This window comes from Mytilus edulis, chromosome 12 (genome assembly GCF_963676685.1).
Source record: "Mytilus edulis chromosome 12, xbMytEdul2.2, whole genome shotgun sequence".
NCBI classification, from domain to species: Eukaryota; Metazoa; Mollusca; class Bivalvia; order Mytilida; family Mytilidae; genus Mytilus; species Mytilus edulis.
This window is the reverse complement of record NC_092355.1, coordinates 51,800,287-51,823,948: the sequence shown is the minus strand read 5'-3', so window position 1 is coordinate 51,823,948 and position 23,662 is coordinate 51,800,287. Positions and strand designations below refer to the sequence as shown.

The 23,662-nt window shown below is 32.0% G+C and overlaps 1 protein-coding gene and 1 long non-coding RNA gene across 2 annotated transcripts; one reads left to right on the top strand and one right to left on the bottom strand.

The window, feature by feature from the left end:
- Nucleotides 1-178: 178 nt before the first annotated feature.
- Nucleotides 179-21,320, bottom strand: LOC139497678 (uncharacterized). The gene is made up of 10 exons (XM_071285912.1): nucleotides 21,247-21,320; nucleotides 17,895-17,957; nucleotides 15,919-16,086; nucleotides 15,364-15,464; nucleotides 14,328-14,421; nucleotides 9,320-9,499; nucleotides 5,579-5,680; nucleotides 4,345-4,407; nucleotides 2,288-2,366; nucleotides 179-1,093 (listed from the first exon to the last, which is right to left on the bottom strand). Exons 1-10 carry the CDS (start codon nucleotides 21,257-21,259, stop codon nucleotides 436-438), a joined length of 1,521 nt encoding a protein of 506 aa, XP_071142013.1. The 5' UTR covers nucleotides 21,260-21,320; the 3' UTR covers nucleotides 179-435.
- A 1,043-nt stretch (nucleotides 21,321-22,363) lies between these two features.
- On the top strand, nucleotides 22,364-23,484 carry LOC139498755 (uncharacterized). The gene is made up of 2 exons (XR_011658004.1): nucleotides 22,364-22,695; nucleotides 22,860-23,484. It is a non-coding gene; the product is annotated as an uncharacterized lncRNA (long non-coding RNA).
- The last annotated feature ends 178 nt before the right edge of the window (nucleotides 23,485-23,662 follow it).

The window sequence follows — 23,662 nt, the reverse complement described above, 5'->3', positions numbered from 1 at the left end:
TGTACGAATTTTACGAAAAACAATGGTTTTAAATCAAATGTTTAGGCGACTAAATCCCCGACGATAATCATTGTAAATCAACCTCTGAAACATACTGATTTGATATATTTTCTATATATTGATAGTCAATTGTATGCGTTACAATATAAGTTCCTCTGTTGAAACATGGTGTTGTGATGGTCGAAATGTCTATCACACATTCAGTTGTTCATAAAAGTTCGTGCTTTTATCTGTCTCTGCACTGTCTAACTGTTCATATTACGAATAGTATGTGTTAGTATCCATGGTATTTTTTTTTTATCCCCGATTGTTAAAAATTGTCAATGCATTTTTGGGGGGTATATATTGTTGGTGTGTTCGCCAGTCTACTCGAGGGCTTATCTAAAATGCAACCGATCGTACGTTTTAATATTTTTTTGTAATATCTAATTGTTCTTATTCAGACGAAACTATGCTTGTATCCATTATTTTTCTATCCTCGCTGGATTTATCATTAGTTTTCTCTTCCCTTGAAATAATGATATTGGGGCGGTCATTAGATGATTTTCTATCTACAGGGTGTAAATTATGCAGCTGGTCATACGCTATGGTGCTTGTGTCTGTTTTTGTAAAATCTAACTGTTCGTATTCTAAAGGAACTGCGTTTAAATCCGTTTCGATTTTGGTTCCGCTTGGTTTATATGTTCTATTTGAATCATTTGAATCAATGGTGTTTGATCGGGCGTTAGTCGGATCAGAGTCCTCAACTTGTTTATAATGCAATGGATCATACATGTTTTTGATTTGAGCTATATCAGCAAGATCTAACTTTTCGTATTCTGCAGTTACTGTATTATTATATTTTTCCTTCTTTTCTTCGATTGAATCGTATTTGCTTTCGTCTTCTATTGACATTCTGGTGTTGGTTTTGAGGGTAGTGTCTGCTTCGAGTTCAGAATGCAATTGATCATATGCTTGAACACGTGTACGTTGGTCTTTATCCGCCTTATTTAACTGTTCATAGGCCGCATTTACTGTATAACCATCATTTCTACTTGTGCTTGGCTCATCTTTAACAAGTGTATTCAACGATAGAAATGTTCTTGAAGGTATCCTACAATACCAATTAAAAGACTGAAATAGGGAACCGTATCTTAATATCTTAATTAGTATACAAGACAGTAACCACTAAACACCTCATCATAATTTTTGAATAACGTTACACCAACCCATGATACGCAAAACAATTAGCTGTTTGTTTAATTTTTATACATTTGTGCCATTATCATGATTATATATCAAATCAAATTGTTTAATTTAGAAAAGATGTATACCTCAGTGTTTCAAAAGATTTTTTCTTTCAAACACTGTGATTGATAATCATATGATGGATACATTATCTTACACTCAGTATAATTGGGATCAGGAGCTGGCATATCAATAACTGTTAGTAGTCTTTTGTTAATTTATGTATCATTGTAAAATTCAGTTTCTTTTGTGATCTATTCTGACTAGGACTTCGTTTAAACAGAGTTTCACTATGTGTATCGCTGTCTGCTTTGTTTTTTTTCACATTGGCTAGAGGTATAGGGGGAGGGTTGAGATCTCACAAACCATGTTTAACCCCGCCGCATAAAAATCGTTTACGCCTGCCCTAAGTCAAGGGCCTCTTGACTTTGTTAGTCTTATATGATTTTAAATGTTAGTCCATATATATATTTTTTTGAATTTAGTATGATGTCCATTAACACTGAACTAGTACATTATACACATGTTTAACTAGGGTCCAGTTGTATCACGCCTGCGCGTTCGGGGTTTTCTCACTGTGGTGAAGGCCCATTGGTGGCTTTCGGCTGTTTTTGTCTTTGGTTCGCTTATTGTCTGTTTTACAAATTCCCCATTTCCAGTCTGAAATTTATTTATTTTCAGACATTGGTTATTATTATCACAGACTATTTTCTAAATAACTTATCATCATGGTACGGGAATTTGCAGGGTTGAAATACCTTCAATAATTCAACGATCCTTTTGTGATTTACCTTCTTTCTCGGAATTTAACTGGGTGTTCAATTTAAGCTAATTGTGAACCTATTTTTTCAATAAATGATCTATTCGGTAGTGAACATTCTATACTAAAATCAGGATATTACATATGTGTTCTTATGATATGTCATCCATAGACTGAATGAATAATTTTAAAATCGATCAAAAATGTGGTTTAATACATGTATGTGTACATGTACAACTTTTGAATTTTTTGAAATAAAAACATCAAACACATTAATTATAATTCTAAAGACGATCTGACCTTCTTCTGTATAGGAGTATGCTTGTTACAGCAACAATTGCAATAATCAAGATGGCTGATATCGATCCACCAATTGCTCCTAAGCAAAACAAATTATAACACACCTTATGTGATTAATTTAAAACAACACTATCACTTAAAAATTAAAAGGAACAGTAGTGTATCGCTGTTCAAAAGTCATAAATCGATTTAGAGAAAAACAAATCAGGGTTACAAACTAAAACCGAGGAAAACATATCAATTATAAGAGGTAAACACCGATACAATAGAAACACGGAAGTGTTTAGAACATTAACAAAAAACACGACAAAGTAACTTACATAAAAACGAACTTTCAGATAACAATTGACATATTACTTTACGGTACAGGACATTATATGAACACATGGTTTGGTTGAATCACGTTTTGTGTCTAGCCAAACCTCGCACTTGATGACAATGTTGAATATAACACTCAAATACAACTTGGCATCCTGGACCCCTTCTTCGTTTCATGAGAAAAATTATAGACAAATAAATCATTGGTATAACCAATTTATGGTTTAAGGAGGCTCGACAGCACAATTTCAATAACATTTAGACATTTTGTTTATTACAAATTCTATTTATTACACTATTTTAGTTGTCACTTGATGATATGGTACAAACATTTACCTAAAAATTTGATTCGTTTTGGCCCCAGATGACTTTAAAATCTTTATATCATTGAAAAAGCTCAATATTATCTCCCTTTTGTGCAACATGCATTGTTTTCTGCATTAAAAATGGAAAATCTCTTTAAACTCATCGTTGACCTTTTAATTTTTTTTTCCAAATAAGCTGTACTTAAACTAATAAATCGTAAAAGTTTAGCGATTTCTGTAATTTAGTTATCTTGTATTTCGATATTACATCTATTAATCCTATTAGTTGAAGAGAAAATTACTACCTTAACAAAAATGAATGCTTCTTTCGAAGGCAGATTGTGAGTTTAAATAAACTATTGTTTTATTATATTTCTATTAAGTATATGATCAAGTTCATTGAAGTAAAGAAATCCAATATATATATGAAAGAAATGAATGTATACCCTCGAGCCCCTTTAAATTGCAACATCACATGACAGGAATACAGAAAAGTAAATGCAAGAATACTCAAAACACACAGAATCAAAAATACATTCATCATATAATAGTACAATTAGACATGATAACCACAGAATAAAAACGAATACCTTAAATTAATGGCGGACAGTGACAGTACCCACAACAATCTAACAGAATTAAAAACTGGGTGTCATACAAATGTATCCACGCCACAAAAAAAAAACGTCACTGGTAAATTTCTAACAATTGGATATTAATCGAGATTAAGTTTTTACTTATGTTATTGATGCATTTCAATGCCGCAACATCCTTTTAGTTTTAAAATTACCGTTGCATCGAACATAATTAAATACCCAAAGCGCGCATCCGTTATTTAATATAATGATTGTATCTATTTACACGAGCAAACAATCATAGCATTAATGTTACATGTAGTAAGAATCCACTCAAACAGAAGTTCCAACTGTAGAAGTATTATGGTCCAAAACAGTGTGAAATTGACAACAGGGAAGCGGTCAAAGAGATTTCAACTCGACCAAAGAACATAACACATCCCAAAGTCAGCACTGGATCTGCAACATTTTCCCGCAATCGAAGGCGGGCTTTTACTAGACCCTAAACTAAAAAGTTCATTAAAATAGACGTTACATATGTTAGACTTAACTTCGAAACATATAAATGAACAAAAAACATGCATGACCAACAATCGCCATTACATACAATATGCAAAGAAAAACTCAGTTTGAAGGACGTCCGAGTAAGAAAAGCTGTATATGAAATTATGCAAAATGAAATTGATAACATAAATTTACCAATTAACTAGTTATTGAAAAGGTGGCTCCATACCTCTATAAAAATTAGAAACCATTGATATTTCAAAGATGGTTAACATTTTTGGCATGAGATACGAACTCTCCAGATCATTTAAAAAGTTGTGTAGTAGACATTCAAAATAAATGAAACGTATTTTACCTGCTATGTTATAGCTGTCATTAAACTGACTTGTTGAAGTAGTATCTTCATAAACGCTGATACCTGTTTAGAAAAGAAAACTCCGATTATTCACCCCATTTCTACATACTTTTTTTTATTTGTTAATACGTTGGAATAGTCATTGTTCAGTATCCCAGGTCACATCAGAATAAAATTAGAATAAATAGTATTCTGAAATAAAGAGAAAAATCACAAAAATATTGAATTCCGAGGATAATTTAAAAAGAAAAGTCTTTAATCAAATGGTAAAATCGATAGCTCAAAGTCATCAAACACATGGAAAACAACTTTCATATTCCTGACTTGGTACAGGCACTTTCTAATGCAGAAAATGGTGGAATGAACCTGCATGACCTAGTTTTATTGCTAGCTAAACAGTCGCATACAATTAAAATAAAACCCGAAAAAATAATAAGTTTTTCGAAAAGTATCTTTCAATATCTCAGCTAAAAGATAAACACGATAAAGGGTCGATCTCAGTATGTTTTTATCTACAAAAGAAGGTGTAAAACGAATATTTTCTATAAGCTGTTTAGTTTAAAATTTCTTAAGAATGTCAAATATGTCATGTTTCTGCTTTCTGCTACATCTTTAAGAAACATGTTTATCCCTAATACGCATTTAAAAATGAAAAATACTTTTATGTAAAACAATAAGTTAAAAACAATAACTATAAAAAAAGAAGATGTGGTATGAAAGCCAATGAGACTATGTTCATTGATATAGCTAGTAAGAAATAAGTACATCAAAGACGCAAATCGCAATTTCGTCAATTTTACTGGAAAATGACTGATGTCCAAAGTCGTAAGAAATGAAAAAAAGTCGTGAATCTTTTTCATAAAAGAAGGAGCTATTTTTGCGTATTTGGAAACTAACGGACAGATTTCTCAATAGGAATAAAATCATTTCCCCATATTTGTACAACAATGTTTGTAAATTTGATAACAAATTGGCGTGTACTGCATATGCAAAACAAAATTTATTCGAAACACATAAATGTACCTATATATTTTATTGAACACTTTTTTGACACACATTAAACATGTTAAATAAATACTTAATTCCACCAAAAAGTTTTGTGAAACGAAATAGACTAGTGTTTCATATCAATCGTACAAGAGCTACCAACAATCCCTAAAGGAAACAACATTATTGTTTTTTTATAGAATTTTGAGTTCGAATTACATCATTAAACACGTCTTACCAGACTTACAGAAAAAAGGAAACACGTTGTCACATTTAACATATCCCATTCCAACAGTATCGAAATGAGTTACTCTAAAACACTCAAGTGGATTTAGTTTTGATACTTCATCTGCAATGATATAAACGAAAAATATTTACACAAATGCCTTAACATATTGATTATCAAGTTATTATAATAAATGTATATTGATTTTTTGGATTACTGAAATTTACCTACGTTCGTATGTGAATCACCTTGCTATCATATCATTAATGCATACTTATAACAATGTATGTTACTTGTAACCAATTTAAATCATTATAAGCATCTGCTTGGAAACAATTTACTTCGTTTTCTTTTAAAATTTAATATCAAATAAACTCATCATAGATACCAGGACTAAATTTAGTACATACGCCAGACGCGCGTTTCGTCTGCAAAAGACCCATCAGTGACGCTCGAATCCAAAATAGTTAAAAAGGTCAAATAAAGTACGAAGTTGAAGAGCATTGAGGACCAAAATTCCTAATAGTTTTGCCAAATACAGCTAAGGTAATCTATGCCTGAGGTAGAAAAGCCTTAGTATTTCAAAATTCTAAAATTTGTAAACAGTAAATTTATAAATATAACCATATCAATGACAATTCATGTCAGCACAAAAAGTGCTGACTACTGGGCTTGTGATACCCTCGGAGAAATAAATCTCCACCAGCAGTGGCATCGACCCAGTGGTTGTAAACAAACTCATTATAGATACCAGGACTAAATTTAGTACATACGCCAGACGCGCGTTTCGTCTACAAAAAACTCACCAGTGACGCTCGAATCCAAAAAAGTTAAAAAGGTCAAATAAAGTACGAAGTTGAAGAGCATTGAGAACCAAAATACCTAAAAGTTTTACCAAATACCGCTAAGGTAATCTATGCCTGAGGTAGAAAAGCCTTAGTATTTCAAAATTCTAAAATTTGTAAACAGTAAATTTATAAATATAACCATATCAATGACAATTCATGTCAGCACAAAAAGTGCTGACTACTGGTGCTTGTGATACCCTCGGGGAAATAAATCTCCACCAGCAGTGGCATCGACTCAGTGGTTGTAAATAAACTCATCATACATACCAGGACTAAACTTAGTATATACGCCAGACGCACGTTTCGTGTACAAAAGACTCACCAGTAACGCTCGAATCCAAAAAAGTAAAAAAGGGCAAAGGGCAAATAAAGTACGAAGTTGAAGAGCATTGAGGACAAAAATTCCTAAAAGTTTTGCCAAATACAGCTAAGGTAATCTATGCCTGAGGTAGAAAAGCCTTAGTATTTCAAAATTCAAAAAAAAGTTAATTTATAAATATAACCATATCAATGACAAATCAAAACCAGTATTTAATACTTTTGACATTTTTATCACCTGACTGTTTACAATAATTTAAATACTTTTATTATATTCCAAGTAATATGTTAAGATTTTGCTTTACTCATTGTAGATATAAAACGATGTTGAGTCGCAATAAAAAAATGTTAACTAAAAAGAAAAAAAAAATCACATGTGGAACTTACATGTAGATATTGAAAGAAAATTATTAAACGGTTATTGTCTTTATTCTACAATTGATTTCAAGGACAGATTTTTTGGCAATAACGTATGACTAAAAATATTTCAGTTATAATTCAATTTTCTATTGAGGACCGTTTTGTATTATTCCAAAAAAAAAAACCCACACAATCTCCTAATGACCGGTACGCGGAAAATATTTTTGTATAGTCCACAATATTAATGCTTTAATATAAAATAAAATCAACTTATTTCAGAAATAAAAAGAAAAAAAAACCATTGTGCGATTTAAGACACAATTGGCATATGCTTCAGATTTTTTAAATGACTGTGACATTCACTGATATTGGTTTTTGTTTTATGGTTAGTTTTGTGTGTTACATAATTAAGTTTAAACTTGAATATTGGCTCTGTTGAAAATGGAAAACAAATATTGTCATTTTAAATTCATATTGATCATTTGATCTAAAAAAAAATGCTAGAAAACAAACAGAACTCAATTTAATCAAAGGTTCACATAAAAACAAGTAATACATGTACGTCATTGGAATGCTTCTGCTATTGCACACAAAAGTGTATACAATACACGTCAACAGCAGATCACAAAAGCAGTCTGGCAGTGGGCGGAGCTCTAAAGCGATGTCGTTATAGTATACAAATACAAGCTAGCGACGACATTTGTTGGAATTAAACTGTATGATAAGACAACCAACTACAAGGACAATATTTAATATGCATGTTCTTTTATGCGCGCCATGTAGACAATTAGTTTTGCATGGTGTTAAAACAAAATATTTAACAAAATGCTATTAGTTTTTGAGATTTTTGGTGAAATTATAATTCATGGAATTGATCATTATCAATACAAACATTGTTCACAAGTTAATCAGGTTGCAGATATGTCTTTTCTTTTATTTTGCTTCAAGAAAGATTTTCTAATTGTCTAATTCAAACCAGATTGATACACGAGCAGATTTGTAAAAAGACGCATTTACATTCCTTTATTTTGATGACAAATCAATTGGATCAATCAAAAGATAACATGTTTATACTTTATTTTAGCAACTTATTACAGAATTACACGAGCAAGTTACAACATAGCGTTTGGTATAGATTTGACCAACTTTTCCGACATTTGTTAAAAGTTATATGTACACTCTGGTTGTATAAGACAAAATGTTATCCAATCAAATCAAAGGTATATTCAGATGGAATTGCATGTTGTTCAAATATACGTTCTGCTTCATTATAGCTAGTTCTGGATAAACAATTATCTTATCTCTTAAACATTTCTAGGAATGTGATTGGTTAAAAACAACTGCGTGGTGACCGACTATATTTAGGCGTGATTGATTTTAATACACGGTTAGAAGTGGTGTTACGTCCCTTTATAAAAACAACACGGTGTTGAGGGAAGATCACTAAGGTTTCAACAGACGAAGAAATAGATGTTGGAGGATTTAAATAAGTCTTAACACCACATGTAAAGATAGTCGGTAAGATTTATTCGTTACATATATTGAATGTTCTGACTCTATATATCGTATAATGTATAGGTCATCAGAAAATTGTGTAACTAATAGTATCTAAAACTAAAATTTAAATACTATGCATACATTGTAATATGATTTTCAGAAAAAAAATATGTATATAGTTTTAAATGTGCACTTGTAACTTAAATGCATTTTTTACAATAACATGAATAAAGAGACTCATTAAGGAATTTTGTCATTCATCATTGAACTAATTGCCTTACAATGTGCATGAAAAGTGCGACATGAGTATAATGATAAATTCTGCAATAAAACGATGTATATTTTGCACATATGGTCCAAGCATGCCCACTCAAATGTGTCATAAGAAATGATTAATGATTGTTGTGTTTATTTTCAGAATTAATTAAAAGGAACTTCTCGATCGTCTGCATTTCGTTTGTTTCTTTTCTCTCATTGCGGTTCTATCTTGTACTCACTCTGTGTGGTTGCACAATTGTTAGTGTTAACATGATATTTCTCCTCTGATTAAGATAAAATAAAAGATGTCTTATTTAAAAAATCCACGTACACGTGTTGTATACTACACTTTAGCAATCAAAGAAAATGATACATATTCGAGTTTTTGTAATATCATATGAGTTTAAGTTTCATTCTGAAAGTTGTAAGGTAAAACGTATTTGCTTTCAAAAAGAATTGTTCGTAAGCTTCATTTTGATACCTGTGTATTTGACTGTGTAACCATAGTCTTCTCTCATACCACTTGTCCAGTGTTGTTCAGTTCCATTAGGACAAATATCTGAATGCTCATACCATCGCACAAATGAGTTCTGATTGTTACAAAATATCTTTGCATCTAAATTACTACCATATCCTCCATATGGATATTCTGTACGATCATCTGTATATGATTGATAATTTGTATTAAAATGATTAAGCATAATGCTATTCACGTCTATAATCAAAGAAGGTATGTAGCTTAATACAATAACATTAACGGTACCAATTTTTCTGCACCAGATGCACATTTCGACAAATAATGTCTCTTCAGTGATGCTCGTGGCCAAAATATGTAAAATCCAAAGCTTATATAAAAGATGTAGAGCTATAATCCAAAAGTTCATCGACAATTTGTCTGCCTTTTCTTTATATCGTTTTCACGATTAACCTGCCATAGTGTACGTTTATAATAAGTGTCCTTTATTTATTGTCAATTACTCTACAACTGAAATTGACGAAAAAGAAGATGAGTATAGGGCCAGCGATAATTTGTTTTGCTTAAAAAAAAAGAAACCATTTCATTTGACATGATTTGTTTTTTGTATTTATTCATATCATGTTTCACCACTCTTTCTCTTTTTACGATTGCAGCAATGTTTTGTGTATAAACAAAAACAACATTACTTGAAACATACTTTTAAACAGGAAGAAAATTAAAAGACAATATTCAGTGAAACAATCTAATTTGATTATAAACCGCAAAAAAGGATAGATGTAGACAAATTGATTATTGCTGAAATCGAGTGTTAATCATTGGATAATTGTTTTGGCTATTGGTTAACCTTGAAAGGAGTAGGTCCGGTAAGGGCCGATTTTGGCCTCAAATTTCAGGTTCATCTAACGAAAGTTTTTGGACACTTTTTAAGCACTTAAGTGTCTATTTCAATTGATTCAATTACTTTATGTGAAAGATTTTAACTAATTGAGTCATTTAAAAAGCTCCGATTCAAGCTTAAATTTGAAAAATCTATCAAATATGCCAAAAAACGTCACTTTTCAGATAGTTTTTGTCAAAAATGAAAGTGGCCGCATCCGTATTCATCCTAAACCTTTATATATGTTTTCTATTATCATCATATACAACTTACATTTAAATATTATGAATGAACACGAATGCGGTCACTTTCACTTTAGACGGAAACCGTCTAAAAATTAACCAAAATGGCAAAATTTTGAAGATTTCAGTAATTCAGCATGACTTAATTAATGATGCTAGAACACGATTGTCAAAAACAGCTCATATTTATGTAGCAGTAGCATTTTCTTTCCAAAATATAGCTTAAAGATTACATTTTCACAATTTTCTAAAACTGCTATATTTTGAACCTTCTCCTTTACTATGTTTTTAAAAGCGTCACGACCAGCCTATAATGCAAATTTATTAAACCAAAGACAAGTATACCTTGTAGTACCTCGAGATTATCCTGGAAATGTAAAAATTCCAGAAAAAACAGTCCAAAAAGGCAATTTTTCTTATAATACAGAATCAACAACTTAGTTTTGCAAAAGATAGGGTTCATACAGCGAATACGTTAAGCCGTTGACAAATTATCATTGAAAACGTTGTTCAACATTGCAATTGAAAAATCAGCGGTCCATGCGTTTATGTATAGGTTCGGTATTACACACCAAAGTATAACATTTAATTTAATCGTGATTAATATAAAATAATAATACATTTAAATTGGGTAATAGTAATCAATTTACCGCATAGTATTTTATATTGTGTAAGGCATTGCTCTGAAGTCAGTTGTAAGTTTTGGTCCTTACAAACTGCTGCCATACACAAACATGTGCTGTCCCCTTGACCACAACTCGTGCCTCTACGAATATTGAAAAAACGTTCTGAAAAAAAATGTTCATTGATGTTATTCAATAATAACATTAACGGTACCAATTTTCCTGCACCAGATGCGCATTTCGACAATACATGTCTCTTCAGTGATGCATAACATGTAGGTTTCATAAAAAATTACTTACATAAGGACAAATATTTAGTTATTTGAAATTTTTCATTTATTGATGATTTGTTTGATATACATCACAAAGATTTTTATTTACATTCCATCAATACGATTTTTCTTCTTCTTGTAATATACATGTATGTTAAGTAGGTATTTACAATTCACTTGGAAACTTAACATATACCCTCACGACACTTACCAAAGAGGAAATCCTGGATAATCATAGGTCTGTTCTGTGTTCCTTTGGAATTTCAACCAAAGATGTAGAACTGGATCTGCCATCACTATATTGGATACCTAAACTACATAAGTGTCCTTACAAACAACAGTATATTGCTGGGTCTTCCAAGTGCTCCACGAAACCTCTTTCGAAATTATTAACATCTATTTTATCAGCAATCAAAGACGGGCTTCAAAGTTATTGTGAAACTGCCTATTCTAGAGGGGGCGTGAATCAGATATGGATACTTAAAAATTTCAAAGATCTTTTAGAGTACATACAATCTAATTATATAACTCTCTTTCATCGTGTAACAGTATTAAAACATTTGACCTTTCTACTCTTTACACTAGTATTCCACATTCCAAACTAAAAGACAAAATGAAAGAGTTGGTATTGTTTTGCTTCGTAAAAAAGAATGGCCAACGTAGATACAAGTATCTTGTCTTAGGGAGAGATAAATCCTACTTTTTAAAGGATCACTCTGATTCGAACAAAAAATTCTCTGAAACTGATATTATCAAGATGCTTGATTTCTTAATTGACAACATATTTGTTACGTTCGGAGGACGTGTTTTTCAACAGACTGTCGGCATTTCAATGGGAACAAACTGTGCCCCTCTACTTGCCGACTTGTTTCTTTATTATTATGAGGCTGACTTCTTGCAGGAACTTCTTAGGAAGAAAGATAAGAAGTTAGCAATATCCTTTAACTCTACTTTTCGCTACATAGATGATGTTCTTTCACTAAATAATTCAAAATTTGATGACTATGTGGAACGCATCTATCCAATCGAGCAAGAGATAAAGGATACTACAGATACAGTCAAGTACCTCATATCTTGACTCACATCTAGAAATTGACAATGAGGGTCGGTTGAAAACAAAATTTTACGACAAAAGAGATGATTTCAGCTTTACAATTGTGAACTTTCCATTTCTAAGTAGCAACATTCCAGCAGCACCTGCATACGGGGTATATAATTCCCAAATGATACGATATTTCCGTGCTTGCATTTCCTATCATGATTTTCTTGATAGAGGGTTGCTGCTCACAAGGAAGCTATTAAACCAAGAGTTCCAAATGGTGAAGTTGAAATCATCCCTTCGTAAATTTTACGGATGCCATCACGAGTTGGTTGACCGTTATGGAATAACCGTTTCACAAATGATATCGGATATGTTCCTTACGTCGTAACTACAATCCCCTTCCGTTTCATGTATGTGACCTACCGAATAAAACTATTTACCGGATTTGTTATCACATAAGCAACACGACGGGTGCCACATGTAGAGCAGGATCTGCTTACCCTTCCAGAGCATCTGAGATCACCCCTAGTTTTTTGGTGGGGTTCGTGTTGTTTATTCTTTAGTTTTCTATGTTGTGTCGTGTGTGCTCTTGTTTGTTTGTCCTTTTCATTTTTAGCCATAGCGTTGTCAGTTTGTTTTAGATTTATGAGTTTGACTGTCCCTTTGGTATATTTCGTCCATCTTTTAAGATTAATTTTTAGAGGAATTTAAAATGGTTTTTTTTTGTATTAAATTTTTATAAAGTTTTACGATTTCATAAAAAAAATCACTTCTCATTTTTAATAAGTTGATATAATTTTCAGGTTAAATTAAAAATGTGTTATTTATAAGTAAAACATGATATTTTTAATCTGTTTAAGATCTTAAATGTTGCTGAACTAACTTTCATATGAGTTGCATTTCGCATACTGTCACTGGAAGGTAAAATAAACAATCTATTTGTAAAGATTAGAAATTTCTATGATTAAAAATGAAAACAAAACAAGATTAGTTTTATTCGCCAAAAGCATTTGTCTGTAATTACAAACTGAAAGGATTTACCTTCATCGGGAATGTTTAAAGACGATATTTGAAAGGCGAAGATTTAAAAGAATTAACGCAGGATAACTAAAAACGTACTTTAATATTGCCAAATACATTTAAGGTAGATTCATGGTATACCGCCATCTTGGATTGTACAATCACAGTACAAAATCGGTCTAGTTATTTGCCCAAATCAGCAAATTTGGAAACGGATTTGCAATTTAATGGTTAGACTGTTTATTTATATAAAGAAAACTTGCTAATTTATTGTATTATTCAAAATATTTAAACAAATATCAACCTCTTTAGTTTTTAAAATCATTTTTTTTCAAATGAGCCATTTAAGGGGAGATAACTCTTTTAGCACAAAATTTATACTTGGCTAATAGGGAATTTTTTTATTTTTACTTGTGGCAAGAAAACAAGTTCGGTGACACCATGTTTTCTTTTTATTTTCTTAAAGCATTTTATAAAACCTATCTTCTCACAATTTATTTCAAAATTCTATCTCATAGAAATTTTTGTATGCACTGTTATGTGTTTTTTCATGAACAAACTAACCAAATTTAGGCAATTTTCAACGACTCATAGCTTGCAAAATAGCACGGTGACCCATACTTTTTATTATATTTTTGAAAAAAGCATAGGAAAATCTTCATTTTGTCAAATTATAAGAAAATTCTGATGATCTACTTTAAGGTCAACTGTGTCTGATAAGTTTCAGAATACTAAATATGGATTGAACAATATTGCAATTCTTACTGTTGCTTCTGAACTGCCTTCTTTGTACAGTTCGGGTTGTAGTGACATGATATCATATAACCATGGGTTCAAATGCATCTGAACGAAGTGTATTGATTGTTGATGCTTTATTATACACATAACGTTGTCAGTAAAATTACGAATCCGTTATAACATAAAAAAAATCTTACGTCTTAGAACTATAATACAATTACTGCAATTGCATGGACCTTTGATTTTGTCCGTTATCAAATCAGCCAGTTGTAAACACATGCATGTTGTTTGCTGTTTAAAGTTAGAAATAATTTTTAATAATATATAATGTACATATTTCCATGTAATCGTTTTAAGGTGAACATGATTGTGAAAAGACTGTATTAGTGATAGGATTTTTATTTCTTCACATCAAAATTATTCGCCAGTCAAAGCACTTTTTATACTTTGTGGTAAATACACTGTTCGCACACGTTTGCAATACAGGAAGATACAATGGTTTGTAATTGCGGACACAATGGAGGTTGAGCTAGCTAAAAAAACTGTTTAAATCCAACATTGTATTCGTAAAAGTACTTTCATTGAAATAAACAACACAAACCGAACAAATTCAGACACAACATAAGAAAGGTAAAAATATCACTATCCAAAACAGTAAATCTAATTTTTTGACATTCCTGCAAATAGATAACTTCTAAAATTTCTTTAAATCTGCTAAGACAGTTGTTCTAGAACATATAAAGTAACATATAGGCTTGTAAACCCTTGAATAGTATTGTGTTGCGCTTCGATGTTTATGTTGGTCCTTTATTTTCATGCTATAGTTGATGTTTCTCCCTCGGTTTTAGTTTGTAATCCGGATTTGTTTTCCCTCAATCGATTTATGTCTTTTGAACAACGGTATGATGCTGTTGACTTTATTTAAGACAATTTTTAACTCTGCTATTTCTGGGCTAGAATATTTAAAATAGTTTAATTCAATAATCTATCCTCACAGATCTATTTTAAGAATATTTTTGTTTTAGTTCTTTTTGGGTATTCTTTTTTTTTAAAGATGACTTTTCATCATCAACTGTTTATGCAATAAATTATGATAATTACTCCTTGAACTTTACTCAGTCCTTTTTTTGGGTAAGTTTGGATGACAAAATGAATCATAAATATACTATTTTATATTTTCGAAGCATTCAGTATTCACCATGTGCCGTCTAATGAAGCGAAATAGATATTTACCGCAACTGCAAAAAATTCTGTTGCCATACATATTCCCTGACATTCTGCTTGATTACCATGTGGTACCTCAAATACCTTTTTTGGATTAATTTCATAACAACCTTAAACATTAAACTTGTCAAATAAACATATTTAAACTCATGTTTTTAAATGTAATATTAGCCTATATGAAAACAAAAAAAATAATAAGATATGATATTTACAACGGACAAAATGCAGTAAGACAAATACTGATTTTCTTCGTATCGTAAACTCTAAAGAAAATTCAATCGGAAAGTCCCCAATCACCTGGCAAAATCAAATAACAAAACACATCAAAAATTAATGGACAACAACTGTCATATTCCTGACTTGGTACAGGCATTTTCAAATGTACAAAATGGTGGATTGAAACTGGTTTATAGCGCTACATATATGGCGCTTTAGTTTTATATTCTAATCATGAAAAAATATTTTCAACTAGACAGAAAGGTGATTAAAAAAGAGAAAAATCAGTCAACACATACTTAATAGAGTACTAGCAAACTACTTTTTTTAAATTGTATTCATAATTACCCCATGTTATTACCCATGGGGTAAGACTTTTGTATTTCCCGGTCCAAACTTCATACTCCGTTCGACTTCTTATATCCTTTTCGTCGCTATAAATTACAGCGCCAATAGATTGACAGTATGCTACCGCACCAATCCATGTAGTTTCATTGATGTGAAATGATATGTTGACTGAAAATAAACATAAAACATATAGAATATTAAGGAAAACACAATTAATTATTGATTTAATTCTGTCTGCACTGGTATCTTTGTTGGTCTTACAAATCAGTACTGGCATACACATGGTTTATGAATGAGTTTCGGATAGATACTAAAAAGACCATACGTTAATATGTTGATGTTGTTTTCCCTAGAATTCTGAATATATCAAGACTAGTACCTTAGTCAAATTAACACTCTATATGTGACGTCAGATCGAATTTCTACGACTGAACTGTTTCAGTTTTGGTTTGTTTGAGACATTTTTTGGAATACTAATTTACATTTTTACCTGTCCTTGTTTAGAAGTAGTATACCAGGTAAGATTAATATTTATACTACCGAGTCGGCGTCAATAGCGTCAACAATTTATTAAAATTTGGGAGTAGTTTAAGAATAACCACTCATGAAAGACAATGACATTTGTTTGCATAAGTATTGACACATCTCATTTCCATTGATATTATTTTGACCTGCTATCCAAGTTATGGTATATTCATGGTTATCCATTAATTACAAATAGTTAATGACATATGCTGTTTTCGATATTGTAGATGATGAATTTTTTGTGTTTAAACGTTGCATACTCATATTATTGTCTAAATACTGGCGGTTAGTAGATAGTTCTACCTGAATTTTACTAGAACGTTTCCCAGAGCTGAATTTTTCACACACGATCTGAAAAGGGTATGATATCGCTAGACATTCCAAGTCATATTCAGTAAAATTCTGAAAGGTAGAGGACAGAACTTAATCGCTTAAATTACAGCTGGGAATCACAGTCGAAGTACTGCTAAGTTGGGCACAATGATGTGTAGCTATTGTAAAAAGACGGAACACACTATTAATTAGAAACACCTTTTTAGTTTGTTTCGGCGCAGCCACGAAATAATAATATTGTCATAATATGTATGCACGAACGACACTTTACTTGGGGTTCGTGTTGCTTATTCTTTAGTTTTCTATATTGTTGCATGTGTTCTATTGTTAGTCTGTTTGTTTTCTTTCATTTTTAGCCAGGCGTTGTCAGTTTATTTTCGATTTATGAGTTTGACTGTCCCTTTGCTATCTTTCGTCCCTCTTTCACATACCTAAAAGTAATAACCCGTAAAAAATGATTGCGTACACAGGCATATATTTCCAAGGCATATGCATTTAATGATACATATATACCTTTATTTCCTACATGTTACGCTCGTGAAGGTCCTTCTATTAATTTGTAAACTTATCTATATACGTTGTTCAATCAGTTGCAAGTTTATCAATAGGTAAAAAGATATTATTTTCTGACTATTAAGTCTGGTCACGCCTTGTCTTTCTCTATTATAATAATGCGTTGCGTGATCTTTCACGATCATGTGGGATGAAAAATCAACATAATTCAATGTTTTCATTAACACATGAACGGTTTCAAGGGAATAGCATACTTTTATTTAATTGTACTATAGGACACACCTAAGATTAAGTTTCAAATACAGAATGATATATTCGGATGTGACCGTTAGAGGTATAAAAAGACTGTGTGTTTGTTTATTGAAGCCAATAAACATGTATTGCGCCTTTTGTATTTATCCATAAAGTACTGTAAATTGGCTTAACCTTATCATGCTTATTGCACAGTAATTTTAAGAAAGTTAAATCATTTTGACAGACATAAACTGACCATACAGATAAAGAATGTCAGATTATTAATTCTGAAACTCACAACTATAAAGGATTGATCCGTATTAATGCATGCTTAAGAATTGTTCGCTGTTATCATTATAATACTATAATACCTTCACTGCTTTTGCAGAAAGAAACCACTACATATATGACAGCTAATAGGCACTCCATGTGACCTGAAATAAAATTGTATGAATTTTCATTGAGACAAGGAAGTTGATACAAATTTTACAAATAACAAACGGATATTGTGTACAAATAACATCGATAAGTCATTCAGTTGAATAAGGAAAACCATATGAAAAATGACGAAATGTAAAATATCCAATTGCTTTAAAAGAAAAAGAAATGACTTGTGTACATCAATAAATGTAATAAAAACTGCTGAATGAAATATGAACATAAATGAGAATCGGCAATCACTACTATCATTTTGAAATCGAAATGCTGCACTTGTATGACAGTCGAATAAATGCCATTATAATGACACCGATCTGTAAACAAAACAAACAGCCACACTAGGTAACTAGAGGCTCTCAAGAGCTTGTGTCGCTCACCTTGGTCTATGTGCATATTAAACAATGGACACAGATAAATTCATAACAAAATTGTGTTTTGATGATCATGATATGTTTGCAGATCTTACTTTCCTTGACATTCTTCTTGCTACAATTATCTCTATATATAATGAACTTGGCCCAGTAATTACAGTGGAAAATATATTCTAAAAATTTACAAACATTTACAAAATTTATGAAAATTGTTAAAAAATGACTATAAAGGGCAATAACTCCTTATGGGGTAAACTGACAATTTTGTTCATGTTGACTTATTTGTAGATCTTACTTTGATGAACATTATTTCTGTTACAGTTTATCTCTATCTATTATAATATTCAAGATAATAACCAAACACTGCAAAATTTCCTTAAAATTACTAATTATGGGACAGCAACCAATCAACAGGTTGTATGTTTTGTCTAAAAATTTCAGGGCAGATAGATCTTCACCTGATACACAAATTTATCCCCAGTCAGATTTGCTCTAAATGCTTTGGTTTCAGAGATATAAGCCAAAATCTACATTTCGTCCTTATGTACTATTTTTAGCCATGGCGGCCATCTTGGTTGGTTGGCACGGTCACGCCACACATTTTTAAAACTAGATACCCAAATGATGATTGTGGCCAAGTTTGGTTAAATTTGGCCAAGTAGTTTCAGAGAAAAAGATTTTTTAAAAGAATACTAAAATTTTAGAAAAATGGTTAAAAATTGACTATAATGGGCAATAACTCCTTAATGGGTTAACTGACAATTTTGTTCATGTAACTTATTTGTAGATCTTACTTTGCTGAACATTATTGCTGTTTACAGTTTATCTCTATCTATAATAATATTCAAGATAATAAGCAAAAACTGCAAAATTTCCTTAAAATTACTAATTCAGGGGCGGCAACACAACAGCGGGTTGTCCGATTTGTCTGAAAATTTCAGGGCAGATAGATCTTGACCTAATAGATTATTTTATCACCATGTCAGATTTGCTCTAAATGCTCTGGTTTTAGAGTTATAAGCCAAAATCTACATTTTACCCTTATGTTCTATGTTTAGCCATGGCGGCAATCTTGGTTGGTTGACAGGGTCACGCCTCACATTTTTGAAACTAGATACCCCAATGATGATTGTGGTCAAGTTTGGATTAATTTGGGCCAGTAGTTTCAGAGGAGAAGATTTTTGTAAAAGTTAACGACGAAGGACGACAACGACGACGACGGACGCCAAGTGATGGGAAAAGCTCACTTGGCCCTATGGGCCAGGTGAGCTAAATATGTCACAAAATAGGGGTACAGAAGTCAACATTGAGTAATTACAATGTTCTTAACGTCGTAACTACAATCCCCTTCCCTTTCCTGAATGTGACCTCCGGATAAGACTTTTTACCGGATTTGTTATCACATATACAACACGACGGGTGCCGCATGTGGAGCTGGATCTGCTTACCCTTCCGGAGCACCTGAGATCACCCCTAGTTTTTTGGTGGGGTTCGTGTTGTTTATTCTTTAGTTTTCCATGTTGTGTCGTGTGTGCTGTTGTTTGTATGACTTTTTCATTTTTAGCCATGGCATTGTCAGTTTGTTTTAGATTTATGAGTTTGACTGTCCCTTTGGTATCTTTCGTCCCTCTTTTACAATATATATATATATATATATATATATATATATATATACAACTCGTCTAAACATTAACCCAACAATGTTAGATCTGTAAATTTGCTTTCCCTCGCCGGGATTCGAACCCATGCTACTGTGATATCGTGACACCAAATCGCCTGCACTGCAGCCGTCCCGCTAGACCACACGACCACCTGGGCTCTCAAAAAGAGAGCTTTCGCTGGCCGTGTGTTACCTTTCCTCGTCAGTTTTAATCTAGCGGCGTACTACAGTACATGATATATAAGGCATGAAGATGTTATTGTTACAGATCAGCTAAATTATCTATAGTAAAGGATTCTACAAATTAATGTCACGATATCACAGTAGCATGAGTTCGAATCCCGGCGAGGGAAGAACCAAAAATTTGCGAAAGCAAATTTACAGATCAGCCCAGGTGGTCGTGTGGTCTAGCGGGACGGCTGCACTGCAGGCGATTTGGTGTCACGATATCACAGTAGCATGGGTTCGAATCCCGGCGAGGGAAGAACCAACAATTTGCGAAAGCAAATTTACAGATCTAACATTGTTGGGTTATATATATATATATATATATTTATAATTTCAAGATTTCCTTAGTCATTTAAACCTCTATTATGATGATTCGAATTCAGACAGGTAAACATTTACTTACTGTAAATCTCCGGTACAAGTAATTGTATAAGATCCCTTGTATGTAAAAAACAATGATCATATATATACCAGGATTGAAATTTTGTATTTGCGCCAGATATGAAGCTTGAATCAAAATTTGTTAAAAAATCAAACTGAAGTACAAAATTTAAGTTGATGAACATTGAGCATGTTGAGGACCATACATTCCTAAACGTTTTGCCAAATACATTTACGGTAAACTATGCATGAGGTAGAAAATCCTAAGTATCTAAAACAAAAAACAGATTTGAGTCGGTTATTATTATTGTTCATAGACTGATATTAAATATGTTGATTGCTAAAAATCTGAAAAAAAAGTAACGATCATTGTAAGTGGGTGACCATTGGTTCGAATCAAACATGATAATAATTTAGGTCATAGTAAAATTCGTAAACTATTTACACAGTTTAGTTTAAGTTATCAATTTAACTGTTGAATAAAATCAGTTAAACAATAAACAATAAACTGTTGTCATGTTAGACGATTTGTGTATTGATATGTATTAAACTTTTTTTACAAATAATACAGCGGCTGAACAAATATTAAAATATATCGGTAAACAATGATTATTTTCAAAATTGTATTAAACATTTCTTTCTTACCGAGTATAACCATAATGACTACAAATGTTTGTCGTTTAAAAACTTCCTGCTTACCGAATGTATGGATGCTTATTGAGTCGAAAATACTGTTGTAGGTATTTACTGAACCGAAACTTTAATTTTTATACTTTAAAAGACATCAATAGGATAATACATACTGTAATACTACCCACAAGGAATCAAAATATATGTGTGCACAGGTAAAGCTTCAAAACAGGTAAAGAATATTTCTCTCCTCTATTGCATATCGTATGTATACTCTTAATTACCGCTTGATCGGATTCAAAATGTATATAAGTGTTTACATTCTATTTGAGTCTTAGAGCAGGTAAAAATAAATTTATGCTCAAAACTGGGCAAAACTTTAGTATGAGTCGCCATCGATTTACCTTCACAATCAAATCATCCTATTAACTCCTATAAAGAAATAGTTTCCTTTTATGTAATAACATAACTCTTTTTCTAACTCCTTTAACTCTGCTTAGCTTGTTGTTCTATATAACAGTTTATAATGAAATTTCTTTATATTAGTGCATTTATTGTCTTTATGTTGTTGTATACACTTTCCTTTGCGACTTTGCAGGTAACCATAGTCGCCTTTGTTTGCGTAGCTCAGTTTTTAGTTTTCCAAGTTTAGTTTTTGGACATTTGATTGTCTGCTGTTTTTGTTTTATGTTTTTGTTTTGTTTTTGTGCCATGACATTGTCAGTGCATCGTCTACTTGTCAGTTTGAATGTCACTCTGGTATCTTTTTTCCCTTTGTTTTGTATTTTTATTTGTATTAAGGGAGAAGGATTTCTAGAAAAGCAGTGTTTTACTTTCCTAATTGAGAAATAATTGATACAAGCTATATTTTATTGTAGTTTTAACATGGGTAGGCATTATATTCGTGATTAGTTTTGCCGAGCGATAGTGAGAGCTAAAATAACACGAATATAATGCCTACCCATGTTAAAACTACAATAAAGTATAGCTTGCGTCAATTATGTCGATTCTGAGTTGGACAATTACGGTTATGTATTTGTCCGACGTGTATAAATGTAGAGGGTTTGTAGAGGCTCTTCCATGAACCTCCTTTTTTGTTAACAAGCAAACGACTGGCTGTGACGAACTTCATTATGTGATTTTTATCTTTTATTAGTTATTTGCTTATTGTTCATAAATTGTAATTCATGAAAGGCAGCTCACTATTTTATTTTCATGGTTTATAAAGGTATGTATAAATTGCACCCTGATTGGCACCCCACTCATTGATTTACGCGCCAGGTAAAAATCATGTGACAAGTAGCACATGGTTTTTCATACAGGTAAAGTGGTTAGGCAGAGCACACCTAGATTTTGATGTGAACAGACGTTCTGTCTGCTGCAGTTCACTTATATTTGGTGATACCTCAGAATTGTCAATTCAGGACATGGAGATTCACAGGACAATATAATGAATTTGCTCAGGTAAGAACATTTATTTATATTTTTGAAGGTGTTATCATTTAGTTGTCATTTTGACATATCAAACAGACCCGGAGACTTTTCATTCACGTGGCGGTCGATTTATGGTTTGAAATCTTGTTTTCATTTGATTATAAATTTATTTGGGGTTCAATTATTTGTTTCAGGGGTTGGTCCATGCAGTTTTAATGCTCAGTTTTGGAGCGGCAGCATTTAAATGGTCAGACAACGTACGTCCTATTTATTGACACAGAGCTTCCCAAATACCAGTTGTGAGGTTTAGTTTAACGTATCATACAACGGGCATTATATATATGTTATGTGGCAGAAATTACGTATTTACGTTTATAGAAGCTGTGGTATATCCACCGGAAGTTGGTGTTAGATTACCGGAAGTCCGTGTTTCATTTACCGGAAGTGGCATATCAATATAGAAGCTATGCAATTAGTGAAATATATTTTATAAGTGAATATATAGTGAGCCATACATCTTATTGATGTTACAAGTGTACACAAGTCAATATTAAATAGTGAAAAGTTTAATCAAGCAAAAGTTTAGAATAATTCAATCTGAAAGTATTTGATGTTCGTTCCAAGCGACGTCCTAGATCTTGACCGCAAACAGAGTGAATGATAGCAGATGTGATGAGACATTTTTCTGATTAGTTTAAATTTATACTTACTAACATTTCAGTTGTTTACTTTGTTTATTTGTATTCATTTGCATGTTATAATTATGTTTAGTTTTGTTTGATTTTGTTTATTTTTGTTTTAGTAAAATATTATTTTTTACTTGTGTTTCTATGAATGTTGGCCAACTGACAATCCGATAATCCTACGTCTTTACACTGGCAACGTCAATTTTCAGAGGGAGGAGTTTTGAACAGCCAGCATGAACGTTTGTCGTATCTAGGTCAAATATGTCAATTTCGAATTGCAACACATTACAGTCATAATAAATGAATCATAA